Here is a 16,642-nt window from a genome sequence, read left to right as displayed (position 1 = left end):
TATATAGCTGGATAATCATCTGAGCCATCATTTATCTCAGTGTATTTTCTCTCCTCTTGTATATCATCTCTATTACATAGTTGGCATATAGCATCTATATGGATTTATTATATTCAGGATAACTTGTTTTCATATTTGATTGCCTTACATAACATTATTAAATTGACTGTACTATTATAACCCTGGGACAAATTTAATAAAGCAGTACTGACTAAGGTATGCATAGTGCATGAAGGTTTTCTGAAATGTGAATAATGTGTTCTGCATGTATACTTAGGCCCAGAAGTCATGTCATCAACAGGTGTTTCATGCTCCCTTTCTTCTGCAATTCAGTGAGAAAATATAAGGCCCTATAAATGGATGACATTTGTCTGGCTATACTTGTATATGACATACAATGCCTTGTTTCCCCTTTAGAGATGGACTGATAATGATGATAAACTTGTAGTCAGTGCCAAAAGCCTTCAGCATTTATAATAGCTTGATGAAGCCCCTACAAGTTTTTTTTTAAGTTGTTAAGCAGGTGAATTGATTAGGTACCACTGGTGATCACTACCTCCACTGACTTGCATTTTCATAAAGAGGACAAATGGAGACTAAGGGAATCAAGCCTAGGAGTACAGTATGAAGAAAATGGAAGTTCCTTGTTTGTCTGAAGAATTACCAGATATGGAGGAGTATTCCCACTAAAGCCATTAGAATTAATTAAAAGCATATGGAACTTGTCGATCAAACTCTAGCTGGCTCAAAAGCATAGAATTGTGAATCCAGCTGAATTGCTTTTTACATAGATATTGAGAGTAAAACTACATTCTGACATAAAACATAAAAGGAAATCCATATGCTGCAGACTCCCCAGTTTTAGGAATTTTACAATTTCTCTATGACAATTTCCCTTATTAACATTTGTATTTATTTCAGGGCATAAAGATAAGTGCTTTGATTCTGATGAACCCCCATAATCCCTTGGCAGACATCTATTCGGAATCAGAGATGACAGAGTTTCTTGAGTTTGCTAAAAGGTAGGTAAACTTCAAAGTCAGAAAAGATACTTTGATGTAGCTTGTTTATTTAAGAGTGTTCTTTATAAAGTGATGGCACTTATACACGTGGTCAAACCATCAAGTAAAAAGGTAACTTTTCATGAAGCAGATTTTTTATTAAATGGAAAAACATACATCTACATGAATATAAAACATAAATTCATTGATTCAGATTACATGTTTTATATTTATTCATCTAAGATATAATATGCCAATAATTTATGCTGTCAAAATACTTTGAGAATGTTCAATGGATATCACCTGAAATTCAGTTTCAAATTGAGTTTCATTTTGATTTTTGATCAATTATATTCACACATTACTGCATCTTTCTTTAGCTGTCCTACACAATTATGAAGCATTTGACTTTAAAATACTGCAGAATGATGATTAATACACAAAAATTACTCTTATGTATTCGTTAATCAATTTAGCTTTGGCATAAAACTGGTGACCCACTTCATAAATTGCCTATAGAACCGTTGATCATTGAGTCACGATCCCTGTTATGACAATGTATATAATGGCAAATGTTACGTTGCAGAGAGTATTGCAAGAGAAGTATTTATATGTTTGCTGACTTGCATCAGTGTTTTGTGTGGTATCGTGACATAATATTTTAGAGATGGCGACATCTTAAAAACTTTTCATAATCTGCTAACAAAGATCACACTGCTTCAAACTCTAGCAACTTTTCCAGTGGCATGCTGTTGTCTAATGAATGTGGGATAACCTGCAACAGATACTTTGCCTTTCCTAGGAATCAACACCAAAAGTGATTTTTTATTGGGTTTTGAATAGTCACAATTGCATAAACTTTGCTAGCTTCTGGTTGTAGATCATTCACAGTCAACAAATGCCTTATATACTTCAGGAAACTGACTTTATTTGTCATTTGCCTTTACTGTGTTTCATATTATACATGTCAAATAACTTTACTAATAGTAAGTCAGGTTCCTGTTTTGAAAGCTTGAGTAATTGATAAACCTTTGTTAGTCCAATGAAGGGTGTTACATCATGTCTGTGTTCCAGTTACTTTGTGTCGTACAAATATTCAGTATCAACATAAAAAACATAGTAAACAAAACTGAGGAACTTCATGCAACCTTGTCCATACTCCCCTGATATTGTCATTCCACTGTTAGTGGACCAACATGCTATTTCTTAATGTTTTCCAGTGTCTACGGATGATTTGATTTTTACTCTTACTGCTGGCATTTGCATGTCTAATGTTAAAGCATTCACAAAACACATAACTCCTGCTTGCCTGTTTGCTTCCAAGAGCCATTTTGGTGACCAAGCAGTTGTTTGCTTTTCTGCTTTGTTTTTTTCTTATTCTTGATATTTCTGAGTTTCATTCTTTGCATCATGTTCATGGAATGACAGTTTTGCATACTTCAAGCTCTTGAGTAACTTTTACATTATTCACTTGACAATATACTTGCTAAACATACATGTATGGCTATTTTTATGTTAACTTGGTTGTTCTCAATAGTTTGCCTATTTGATAATCATTTCTGATTAAACAGACTATTCTCTCTCTTACTAATGATTTTGTCTGATCAGCATAGGCTCATAGATTTATAGGCATATACTAGAATAATGACTACAGGTGTCATTATAAGCCTTGTATCATTATAAGTCTCTCTTCAGTTCCACATATGTGTATCTAAATACTTAATGACTATAATACACTTTGCATCTCAGCTGCTAGCCAGAAGGGACATTTACCCTGTGTACCAATAACCCCCCCCCCATTCCAACTCCCTCCAGAGCTGTTGGATATGCTCCACTTAAAGAAATCCCAATCCCTCTGAGCTACACACTCTAAGGACCTAAGCCTTGTCACCACAATAAACAGAACATGCTGGAGGGATAGATTCCTGTCCCAGAGACTTCCCATACTCTGGAATAAACTACCTATCTATATCAAACAAAGCTTCTCATTAGCACTCTTCAAGAAAAATCTTGATGATTGGATGGGAAATAGGAAATTCACCCTAGGGATCACCTCTGTGGCTCTGCTCGACAGTGGCACAGGAAAATAATTTTCTTGGGTGGCAAAAGCCAGGGTACCTTTTTGGCTGGACTTGTATAGGCCCCAGGGCCGATAGCCTAGTACCTACCTATGAACCTATGAACCTTCCTATATTAAACTCACATAAAAAGCCTAGTAAACAAATTGAGGAACTTCATGGAACCTTGCCCATATACTTACCTGATATTGTTCTTCTCACAAAAACCTGGCTCAAGCCACATATTAATGACAAAGAGTTTCTACCCCAAAGGTATAAACTAGTCAGGGGAGACATGATATCCAAAAGTGGTGGTGGGATTGCACTCCTGTACAAAAGCAACCTTACACTTGACATTATAAGCATAAATTATAAGCATTATTATATAAATACATAAATATACAAAAATATATTAAAAAAATATAAAAATATATACTGTAAAATACATAAATAAAAGCATTATAAGCATAAAGCCCCCTACATTCAATAATGCAGATAAGTTTTAAAATCAAAAAAAAAAAAAAAAAAAGCAAAGTGTCTTCATCAAGACTGCGTCTACCTTTACTGATACTGCTCCAACTCCTGGAATTATGCCTGTGCTCTATTGTATAGCCAGTTTACACTAAAAGTTTTAAAAGCAAAGTGTCTTCCCTCAAGACTGCGTCTACCTTTTCTAATACTGCTCCGAATTCTGGAATTACGCCTGTGCTCTATTGTATAGCCAGTTTACTCTAAAAGTTTTAAAAGCAAAGTGTCTTCCGTCAAGAATGCGTCTACCTTTACTGATACTGCTCCAACTCCTGGAATTATGCCTGTGCTCTATTGTATAGCCAGTTTACTCTAAAAGTTTTAAAAGCAAAGTGTCTTCCCTCAAGACTGCGTCTACCTTTACTGATACTGCTCCAACTCATTAATAGTATTACCATTATGTGAAAGTGTTATAGCAGAAGTAAGTTGCTGAACTTTTGTTTCACATTGTTACTTCTCTAATCTGTAAAGTTAATATCATATGTACTTCATTTTATTTATTTCTGTATTTTTCAGATTTTTTCTCAACTGACTCCTCTCTAGCTGTTATCAGTAGTTGTGTGTACAGTACCTCTGTTGTTTTTGTTTTTTTCCCTAGCTTTTATATTCAACACACTCTCTCCCCTCCTATTTTCCCTAGGTTTTAAAAGCAAAGTGTTCTGTCAAGACTGCGTCTATCTTTACTGATGCTGCTCAAACTCCTGGAAGTATGCCTGTGCTCTGTTGTATAGCCAGTTTACACTAAAAGTATGTTCTAAGCCCATACCACAAAGTAGTCTTACTTTGTCTACTGTACAGGATACTTGCATACCACTGAGACTCCCCCATACTCATCTGTTTAGAAATCTTGCCTCTGTCTCTCTTTGCCATCTATATGTTAGTCACTACCCTAGTGTCAACTCTCCCTTAGTTAGCTATACTCTTTTTGTTTTTCTGTTTGTGGTTTCCTTTTAACTTTTATCTTACTGCAAATACCTGTGTATACCTTGCTGTAACATCTCTCCCTTCTCTATCTACACCTCCCCATCTCTTCTACTTACCTGCTGACTCTCACTGTGTGCTCCTTACTGTTTCCCTCCTGGCCTGCTGATTCTTTCTGGTGGTGAATGCCATTTCCTGGCCCATCCTGCTCCGTTTCCCTTGCTACACTCTGGCTTACTTGACTCTCCTCCCACCCCCATTCCCACCCACTCCCTATCATTTCCTTTATACCTAACCACCCAATCCCTTTCACCCCTAACTCCACCCCTTCCTGTCTGCTTAAACATTCTTAACAACTTACCCTCCCTTACTTAAAACTTCATAGTTTTGTCTGCTGCAAATCCTGCTTCTTCCTACATATCTCCTACTCCCCCTACAGGTTGTTTCACTTAAATTTTACTTCAACTCTATAACAGGTCTAACAACTTAATTTTCCTAGTCCCTTATCCACTCCTCACTCTATCTCAATCCTACTTCCCTACCTTAGGCCATAGCTATTGCAACCCTCTCTATTTTCTTCTTGCCTCCATTACTTCTCCTTCTCATTCATACATCTTGTACTACTCCATTACCACCTCTCCATAGAGACCCCACTAATCCCCATACCAACTGCTGCTCATCTCTGCAGTACTCTATTACAATCTCCTCCTCTTACATCTTGTACTACTCCATTACCAGCTGTCCATAGAGACCCCACTAATCCCCATGCTAACTGCTTCTCATCTCTGCAGTACTCTATTACAATCTCCTCCTCTTACATCTTGTACTACTCCATTACCACCTGTCCATAGAGATCCCACTAATCCCCATACTAACTGCTTCTCATCTCTGCAGTACTCTATTACAATCTCCTCCTCTATCTTACATCCTGTACTACTCCATTACCACCTGTCCATAGAGACCCCACTAATCCCCATACTAACTGCTTCTCATCTCTGCAGTACTCTATTACAATCTCCTCCTCTATCTTACATCCTGTACTACTCCATTATCATCCGTTCATAGAGACCCCACTAATCCCCATACTAACTGCTTCTCATCTCTGCAGTACGCTATTACAATCTCCTCCTCTATCTTACATCCTGTACTACTCCATTACCACCTGTCCATAGCGATCCCACTAATCCTCATACTAACTGCTTCTCAACTCTGCAGTACTCTATTACAATCTCCTCCTCTTACATCTTGGACTACTCCATTACCACCTGTCCATAGAGACCCCACTAATCCCCATGCTAACTGCTTCTCATCTCTGCAGTACTCTATTACAATCTCCTCCTCTTACATCTTGTACTACTCCATTACCACCTGTCCATAGCGATCCCACTAATCTCCATACTAACTGCTTCTCATCTCTGCAGTACTCTATTACAGTCTCCTCCTCTATCGTACATCTTGTACTACTCCATTACCACCTGTCCATAGAGACCCCACTAATCCCCATACTAACTGCTTCTCATCTCTGCAGTACTCTATTACAATCTCCTCCTCTTACATCTTGTACTACTCCATTACCACCTGTCCATAGAGACCCCACTAATCCCCATGCTAACTGCTTCTCATCTCTGCAGTACTCTATTACAATCTCCTCCTCTTACATCTTGTACTACTCCATTACCACCTGTCCATAGCGATCCCACTAATCTCCATACTAACTGCTTCTCATCTCTGCAGTACTCTATTACAATCTCCTCCTCTTACATCTTGTACTTCTCCATTACCACCTGTCCATAGCGATCCCACTAATCTCCATACTAACTGCTTCTCATCTCTGCAGTACTCTATTACAATCTCCTCCTCTATCGTACATCTTGTACTACTCCATTACCACCTGTCCATAGAGACCCCACTAATCCCCATGCTAACTGCTTCTCATCTCTGCAGTACTCTATTACAATCTCCTCCTCTTACATCTTGTACTACTCCATTACCACCTGTCCATAGCGATCCCACTAATCTCCATACTAACTGCTTCTCATCTCTGCAGTACTCTATTATCTCCTCCTCCTCTTACATCTTGTACTACTCCATTACCACCTGTCCATAGCGATCCCACTAATCTCCATACTAACTGCTTCTCATCTATGCAGTACTCTATTACAATCTCCTCCTCTATCGTACATCTTGTACTACTCCATTACCACCTGTCCATAGAGACCCCACTAATCCCCATACTAACTGCTTCTCATCTCTGCAGTACTCTATTACAATCTCCTCCTCTTACATCTTGTACTACTCCATTACCACCTGGCCATAGAGATCCCACTAATCCACATACTAACTGCTTCTCATCTCTGCAGTACTCTATTACAATCTCCTTCTCTATCTTACATCTTGTACTACTCCATTACCACCTGTCCATAGAGATCCCACTAATCTCCATACTAACGGCTTCTCATCTCTGCAGTACTCTATTACAATCTCCTCCTCTTACATCTTGTACTACTCCATTACCACCTGTCCATAGAGACCCCACTAATCCCATACTAACTGCTTCTCATCTCTGCAGTACTCTATTACAATCTCCTCCGCTATCGTACATCTTGTACTACTCCATTACCACCTGTTCATAGAGACCCCACTAATCCCCATACTAACTGCTTCTCATCTCTGCAGTACTCTATTACAATCTCCTCCTCTTACATCCTGTACTACTCCATTACCACCTGTCCATAGAGACCCCACTAATCCCCATACTAACTGCTTCTCAACTCTGCAGTACTCTATTACAATCTCCTCCTCTATCGTACATCTTGTACTACTCCATTACCACCTGTCCCTAGAGATCCCACTAATCCCCATACTAACTGCTTCTCATCTCTGCAGTACTCTATTACAATCTCCTCCTCTATCGTACATCTTGTACTACTCCATTACCACCTGTCCATAGAGACCCCACTAATCCCCATGCTAACTGCTTCTCATCTCTGCAGTACTCTATTACAATCTCCTCCTCTATCTTACATCCTGTACTACTCCATTACCACCTGTCCCTAGAGATCCCACTAATCCCCATACTAACTGCTTCTCATCTCTGCAGTACTCTATTACCATCTCCTCCTCTATTGTACATCTTGTACTACTCCATTACCACCTGTCCATAGAGGCCCCACTAATCCCCATACTAACTGCTTCTCATCTCTGCAGTACTCTATTACCATCTCCTCCTCTATCGTACATCTTGTACTACTCCATTACCACCTGTCCATAGAGACCCCACTAATCCCATACTAACTGCTTCTCATCTCTGCAGTACTCTATTACAATCTCCTCCTCTTACATCCTGTACTACTCCATTACCACCTGTCCATAGAGACTCCACTAATCCCCATACTAACTGCTTCTCATCTCTGCAGTACTCCATTACAATCTCCTCTTCTATCGTACATCTTGTACTACTCCATTACCACCTGTCCATAGAGATCCCACTAATCCCCATACTAACTGCTTCTCATCTCTGCAGTACTCTATTACAATCTCCTCCTCTATCGTACATCTTGTACTACTCCATTACCACCTGTCCATAGAGATCCCACTAATCCCCATACTAACTGCTTCTCATCTCTGTAGTACTCTATTACAATCTCCTCCTCTATCTTACATCTCGTAGTACTCCACTACCACCTGTTCATAGAGACCCCACTAATCCCCATGCTAACTGCTTCTCATCTCTATTACAATCTCCTCCTCTATCTTTACCATGAACATCTCTCTGCCTAAAATCAAACTTTCTCCCCCTCACTCTCTAGCATCTAAAACCAAGACTAAATACTTGACTTACAACCTACTTAAATTCAAACTGTACCACATTCATGTAGCCCTGCTTCTATCTGGAGACATGCATCCAAATCCTGGGCCCATCCATCACCCAGCCATGCATAACTCTACCTCTCCCTACTTAATAAACTCATCCTCTCCAAACAAACATATTTCCTTTTACTCTATGAATGCTGGTAGTATTCTAAACAAAGTTAGTGAAATCCATGCCTTGATAGCCTTCCACACCCCTGATGTCATCATCCTAATAGAGACTTGGCTAAAACCCCAAACCTCTGACAAAGACATTCCCCCCCCTGGTTATGATATACTCCCCATAGATCACCAAAACAAAAAAGGGAGTGGCATAGCCATCCTATCAGCCACCTCACCATTACATGTATTATGAAACCTATCCCATCCTTTTCTCCTGCTGAACTACTTACAGCTAACCTTCAGATCAATGACCACACCACTATCATAGTAGCAGCCATCTATATTCCTCCAGGAGACAACATTCTTCTGCTCGAAAATATTTTTTCATACTTTTCTCAACACATCCCCAATGAAACTATCCTCCTTGGGGATGTCAACATTAACTGTTTAACTCTCAGTAATCCAAACTCTAATAGACATATTAATTTATATGGCTTTACACAGCTAAACTCCCAACCTACTCATGCAAACAACTCTCACACATCTAGTACTCTTGTTGACTGGGTACTTGTATCTAATCCTTTCAAATATCATAACCCTGAAACCCTACCAAACACCTTGGGTGATCACTCCCCTATAAAAGTGCTTAGGTTCACTCCCCACTTCTCAAAACTTCCTAGATTTATCACTTGTCACAAACTCTTTAACTTCCATCCAGAAACCTTTAATGTCCTCCTCTCTAAAGTAAACTGGAAATTCCTTACCCAACTCCCACTAGAAGAAGCAGTTCTAGCTTTCAACTCCACCTTCCTTAGCATCTTAAACTCACTTGCTCCCCCTCGAAAAGTCCAAATTAAGTCCACCATATCTCCATGGCTTTCAAAAGCCACTCATGCCCTTATGATAACTAGAGACAAATTATGAAAAAAATGGTCACAAACTAAGCTCCCTGCAGACTTGCAAAAATATAAAGAACTCAGAAATCTGACAAAAAAAACACATAAACAAATATATAAAGGACTTCTATAACAAACCTCCCACAGCCCTAAAATCTAATCCTAAAAAATTCTGGAACTCTATTAACCAAATATTACATACCGGTAATCTTTGCTTCCCCAACCCATGCCCAGACAAGATATCTGAAGAAACTGGCACTATCTTCAATACCTATTTTATCAATTCAATATCTGAGCTACTAAAACCTAATCCAAACTCCTCTACTACTAACATCTCCAACTTTTCTGAACCTACTCTTATACTATCTCCTAAAACACATTTTCCCTCAAACCTGTACCTACTAGCTACATCAAAACCCTACTCTCTTTGATTGACACTATACAATAATTGATCAGACACTATGATAATGGATTGGACATACTTATAAAGTAACTGTTTACATTAAGATCTGTGATAGTGTCAGGCTAATGTAAATAGTGTACATAGTTATTTAAGATGTTATGCATAAATACTATGGAATTCATTCAAATGTATTTGAAAAATAAAAAAACATTTTGAGAAAAAAACTACTCTCTAAATTAAAAGCATGCTGAGCATCAGCTGACAGTATTCCTTCCACTTTTCTTCTACTAGCAGCTGATTCTCTTGTTCTCCCTGTATCTATCCTAATTAATCACTCTATTTCTGAATCTAAAGTCCCTTCCATCTGGAAACAATGCTACACTCTACCTATACACAAAGGAGGTAACTCCTCTGATATCTCCAACTTTAGACCTATCACTATCCTTTCCCCTCTCTCTAAAGTACTATAAAAATGTATTCATAAACAAGTTATGCAGTGTCTAATACAGGAAAATCTGCTTACACCCACTCAACATGGCTTCAGACCAAAACATAGCACCACTACAGCTCTATTATCCTTCCTCAACACTGTCTCTGTAGCCATGGATGACCATAAACTTATTTCTTGCCTATTCTTGGACCTCTCAAAAGCTTACAACACTGTCTCACACTCTCTTTTACTGCACAAACTGGATAACCTCAACTTTTCCTCTGATACTGTTACATGGTTCTCCAGCTACCTCACTAATAGATTTTAATCAGTGAGATGGCACTCTGCACTCTCCCCTCCTCTCCCTGTAAAAATGGGTGTACCTCAAGGGTATATCCTAGGCCCTTTACTTTTTAATATCTTTACTAATCAGCTGTATACTTCCTGTCCTCAGTCATCTTTAGTGCAATACACAGATGACTCTACAGTCATCACCACAGCCAACTCTCCCTCTAAGCTCTTCTCAGCTACTCAGGCATTTTTTAATTTAGTTGAAACATGGCTCTCCAACAACCAGCTCATCCTTAACCCTAAAAAAAGCTGTTACTCTTCCTACCTAAAAAGTTCAACAATATTAAACTCTCTTTCTCCATGCAGTCCCTTAATAACACTCCCATTCAGGTAGAATCCAGCACTAAGCTCTTAGGTGTAACCATTGACAATCAGCTTAAATTTCTTGCATGTTAATAACTGTATCAAAAACTAGGGCTCCTTTACCGTAACAACAAATTCCTTACCTCAGAAGCCAAGATTACTCTCTCTCTTATCTACCTTCTACCCAGTCTAATGTACAATTCTCAAATTCTCACAAATCTTAACTCAGTAATTCTGACCAAACTTGAATCTGCCTACAACAAGGTAGCTAGATTTGCTGCCCAATAAACCTACAAATCCCATCACTGTATCGCTCTAAAACACCAGCTTCTTCTCTCTCAGCTCCAGATCATCCATTCTATCCTATACCAGCATTCCTACTGCCCAGCACTATCCCCTGTCATCTCCCATTATTCTCCCTCCAGACCTCTCTGAAGCTCTAACCAAGACCTACTACAAATCGACAAACCCAAGTCTAAATTTGGATGCAACATGTACAGCTATCACCCCACTATTGCCTGGAATAGGCTCCCATTAGAAATCAGGATCCTTACACATCCCAAACAATTTAAGACAGGCACCAAAGAGCACTTTAAAAGTCACTGGTCCTGCCACTGCACTTTCCCTCCTTAAACATCCCCTACTTCTCATACCTTAATCTACTTCCTGCCCTTAACTCACTCTTCTCACTAGCTCTCTCTAATCTTCCTTGACTACTCTTTCTACTGTCTTCTAAAACCTATTAAGCAAATTGCCTCTGAGAAACATTCTATTGTAATTGTCTTTCCTTCATGCAACTACATTATGATAAAACTGGGTTTTTGTAACCACTTACCCCAAAAACTATATTCATCTTAATGACATATTTTTTTATACATCTTGAAATAGTTTTGCTATACTTCTGATTATTGACACTGTATAACATTGTATTGCTACTTAATGTCTTGTAATAATCCTGTAACATTACTATTTAATGCTAATTTATAATGAAAATCATATACTATGTTGAAGCTTTTCTCCCCAGGCCTCTGCTGGAAAAGGGCTCTTCAGCTCAGTCGGACAATCCCAGTCAACAAATGTAAAATAAATAAAATAAAATAAATATCCTTTTTACTAAAGTAAAACTCAAAGCTCAAAAGCAACTAAATATAATTGGAACATATATTCCCCTGGTAATAATAATATTGACACATTAGAAGCAAATCTTCACTGATCTACTCACAATATTCCCCAAGAGACACTTTTACAAGGAGGTGTTAATACTGACTGGTCCACATGTATCTCCCCCCTCCCCACCACTCACATGAACTTCCATGGTTTTACTCAACTAATACAATCCCCAACCAGTATTGATAACTCTTCCAAGAAAGAATCTATACTAGACTGGATTTTCACAAATTGACCTACTCAGTCCTACAAATCTGGGACACTACCTGACAGTCTCAGCGACCATCAACCAATTTCATATTAAAAGGCACCACTTAAAACCCACTAAAACCTCTACCCTGTAGCAAATACGCTATACAAAAAACTTAAAGGCCAGGCTTCATTACTGCTTTACAAAGACATGCATCTGGAGCATTTCGCCCCGGGCCTTCGCTGAAAATTGGCTCGTTCTAAGTCGGACTTTCCCGGTTAACAAATGTTAAATAAATAAATAAAAATAAATAAATAAATCACTGTAAATAGTCACCCCTCCTAAACTTTCCTCTAGACAAAGCAGTGGATTACTTTAACTCTATTTTCCTAAACATACTCAACCAGCTTGCCCCTACTAGAACTATAAGCACAAAGTCCAATTATGCTCCCTGGCTAACCAAACTACCTGGCAACTCCTGAAACAGAGAGACAAGGCTTGGGAAACTTGGCAACAAAACTAGTCTAAACATGCAAAAATTTCAGGAGATAAGAAATAAATCTAAAAAAACAAGTAAGATTTGACAAATGAAACCACTACTCTGATATGTAAACCAAGCACAAATCTGACCCCAAAAAATGTTGGGCTGCCATAAATAAAATACTTCTGCTGGGAAAGCTTACACCCCTCCTCCTAATATTGTCAACTCCACTTCTGACATCACAACACAATTTAATGAGTACTTTGCTAACACCATTCAAAAACTGCTTAATACCATCTCTCCTTTACTTATGATTACTCCCAAACTCCAACCCTTGAACAAAATGGGTACTCCATACATCCAGTCACAACTACTACTATTTATAAACATCTAACAAAATTAAAACCCACTGCTATTGAAGCTGATAGACTCCCTGTGAATACCTTAATACTGCTGCCAAGCAATCTCTTACCCTGTATCTATACTAATAAACAGGTCCATAGTCAAGCAATGTATAGCAACCCTCTGGAAAAATCTCTCATATCATATCAATTCACAAAGGTGGCAACTTAACTTTCTTAACTAACTACCATCCTATTGCCATTCTATCCCCCCTCTACAAAATCCTTGAGAAATGCATTTAATCCCAAACACTAAATCACTAACTAATAATCTCCTATCTGAAACACAACATGGGTTCCACCCAAACCATAATACTGCTACCACTCTTATCAGTTTCTCCAACACCATAAATTAACAGCGTTATATAGGTAATCTTGTCTCTTCCATATTCTTAGACTTATCCAAAGCCTTTGACACAGTTTTCCATTCCAAACCTCTAATTGCACTATCAGATCTGAAATTGCACTGCTCAACACTATTGTAGTTCAAGGATTATCTCTCCAACCATCAACAAGCTGTAAAATGGGAAAACACCCTCCCCCATCTTCCCATGAACTTACATGCCCCTCAAGGATCTTCTCTTGGACCCCTGCTCTTCTCTAGTTTCACTAACAACCTACAGAAAGCTACCTTCCATGCCAAACTGATCCAATATGCTGATGATTCTACCCTAATTTGTTCTGCCCCAACACTCCAACAATTACAACAAATTACCCAACAATCCTTTTCAGAAATAGAAAAATGGCTTTCCGACTCACAACTAATACTTAACCCTAAAAAAAAACTCAGCTAATGTTGTTCCATCCCTCTAGGCTACTGACGTAATTCCAGCTTTTCAAATTATATCCTTTGATAATACCCCCATCACACTCATGACCCATACTAAACTTATTGGAGTAATCATAGACCATAGTCTGAAATTCAACAAAACATATAGCACAAACTATCAAGAAGGTGTAACCTCTGCAGATGCAAAAATTACCTAACATCTGAAAGTAAAGTTGCCATTGCAAGAATCTACTTTTTCTCCACACATTTGTGCCTCCCCTGTCCTAACCAACCTAAATAAAGAAGACTTAAATAAACTAACTATCTGCTATAACAAAATAGCAAAATTTGCTACTGATTCATCATTTAGATCCCATCACTGCCAATCCCTTAGAAAGCTATCCTGGCTAGAATTACCAAACCAAATTACTTTCGACCAATATACCATGGCCTACCAAATCCTCTATCACCCTAAAAAAATCCCAGCCCTACAAGGACTCCTTCACCACTATGCTAGCAATCAACCACTAAGAAGTACCAATAAAGCACTAATTGATATAACTAAAAGCAAGTATAACTCTGGGGACTCTCTCTATTCTACTACTGTAGCTAAAGCCTGGAATGCACTCCCTCTTGTCATCTGGTCACTACACAACACACATGACTTTAAGTGACTTCTTAAATCACATTTAAATAACTCATGTTCTTGTACATGTAATTGCTCTGAATAATATCTACAAACCCTCCTAAACACACTTCCCCTTCTCCTATCTAACCTTTTTTGCTCTACTGGTCTATAAAGCAGATGACATTCTTATTTCATTTATTGGAGCTGCTTTCTCTTAGTTTGCTGCATATTCTGGCATATCTACTTATAACACCATCATATACTTTCACCACCAAACACTAATTGAAATATATTTATCAAATGAATAATCCAGTCAAGACTGTGTTTACTGTTTCTGCTACTTGAGTCTCAATTCTGTTTTCTAATGACTGTTGTAGCCCAGACAAAGACATCCATTTAACTACAAATGTTGTCTAAGTTAAATGTTGTATTTTTTTATCTTTACTTGTATTGAATTTTACTAAATGCTTTGCTCCCTGTACTTACTATTTTATCACTGTATTTTTACTGTATTTAATACTGTTTTTATACTGTATGTTTTTATGTTTTTATATTTTATGTATTACTGTTCAGAAACTTTTCCCCTGGGCCTCCGCTGTAAGCAGGCATTCCTTCCCAGTTGGACATTTCCCGGTAAACAAATGTAAAATAAATAAATGATAAATAAAATGGTGGCCCTGGCACTGTTTATCTGTCTGTGTCAGCCCTCCCTGAGAAAAATTAGTGTCATGGAGATCCTGTCACTTCTAGTTGGCAATCATCTGCAAACTTTGCCATCTAGATTGGCCTTGACGTCAGTGAAGTAGATGCCAAAGAGGAGCTGACTCAGCACACAGCCCTGAGGAAGTCCACTAGTGAATGGCCGGTTAAGAGTCTTGGGCTTTGTACTTTATATCAGTGACACAAGCATTTATAGTCTTCTGAACCACTTGATTTCTAGCAAGAAATAAAATTAACATGCTGTAGGCTCTTTCTCAACTTGCAGGACAGGGGTAGGGATTCTGTACTAATACTGAAGGACAGAAGTCAAGTACCTTTTTCTTGACACTCCACTAGAAAACAGCAGATAGAACATCTTGACCAAAGGGGTTCAGGCACCTAGCCAGCGTGACATTTCCCTGTGGTATATTTGGTTGGGGACACATGGCTGAAATGACATTCAGCTGCAGAGAAATTTGACTGTTGTGAATTCCCTGTGGGCAAACAGAAGAATGCAGTGCCATGCCCACAACTTCAATAACCAAATGCACAGGGGGGAATAAAGTTCATGGCCCACAAGGCAACATAAGACAGCAGCCAGTATAGCAGACATCAACAGCAGGCTAGCCAATGGGCATGTCAGTGGCAGTAAAAATGCAGTGGACAATTGGCAGCACCTTTATAAGCAGTGCATGTGAACCACTACTCCTTTCACAGTTTCTAGAGAGCATTACTTAAAATGCATACTGGAGTATAAATGTGACTACAGTAGCATGCAGGACATTCTCCATGCTGTAGCACACTTCTGCATGTTGCAGTTACATAAGCATGTGCTGTACACTGAGCACAACCCTCATTAGTTCTTCTGCCTCCATGCACTTGGTTATTAAAGCTGTGGACAGGACAGTGTGTGCTTCTCTTTGCCCACAGGGAATTCACAACAGCCATATTTCTCTGCAGCTAAATGTCACTTCAGCAGTGTGTCCCCAACCAAATGTACTACAGGGAAATGTCTCGCTGCCTAGGCACCAGAACTCAGATCAAAGACATCAGTGCCTTATTTTTATCTTTGTCCTGACAAAATTTCATTGTACACTTAGGCAAATGTATTGAATAATGATAAATACAGCCAATGTGTTCAAAATATATGTTATCCATGTCTCATTACCCCGTGCAATTTGACTGTAGGATGCATGAACACTACGCAAGAGTAGAAGTCATGTTTTTTTAATACTCTAATCAAAAAAAGTTGTTTTCCCTCGGCTTTGTTCTTTAGAATTTATTTTTTTTTATGTATTTGCATTCCACCTCCTGTTTATAAATAAATGTGTTAATACTGTGATTGAATCTTCACTAGCAACATGAAGTGACAAACTCTACAAGATCCTTTCTGATTGGTCCAAATACCATACGCTGTGAGGTACAGTTCAAAATGTTGAAGCCAG

At 38.6% G+C, this 16,642-nt stretch overlaps 1 protein-coding gene across 2 annotated transcripts in view; it reads left to right on the top strand.

Moving 5' to 3' along the window:
* LOC122800138 (1-aminocyclopropane-1-carboxylate synthase-like protein 1) overlaps positions 1-16,642 on the top strand; it is a 505,362-nt gene that overhangs the window by 278,827 nt on the left and 209,893 nt on the right. For both annotated transcript variants that reach the window (XM_044069656.1, XM_044069657.1), the window contains exon 9: positions 922-1,022. In XM_044069656.1, coding sequence (XP_043925591.1) covers positions 922-1,022 — 101 coding nt within the window. The remainder of the gene's footprint in view (positions 1-921; positions 1,023-16,642) is intronic.

The sequence above is a fragment of the Protopterus annectens genome, chromosome 4.part0 (genome assembly GCF_019279795.1).
Source record: "Protopterus annectens isolate FY-2018-M chromosome 4.part0, PAN1.0, whole genome shotgun sequence".
Classification (NCBI taxonomy): domain Eukaryota; kingdom Metazoa; phylum Chordata; order Ceratodontiformes; family Protopteridae; genus Protopterus; species Protopterus annectens.
Note: the sequence above shows the minus strand (reverse complement) of the source record. Positions and strands in the feature narration are given on the sequence as shown.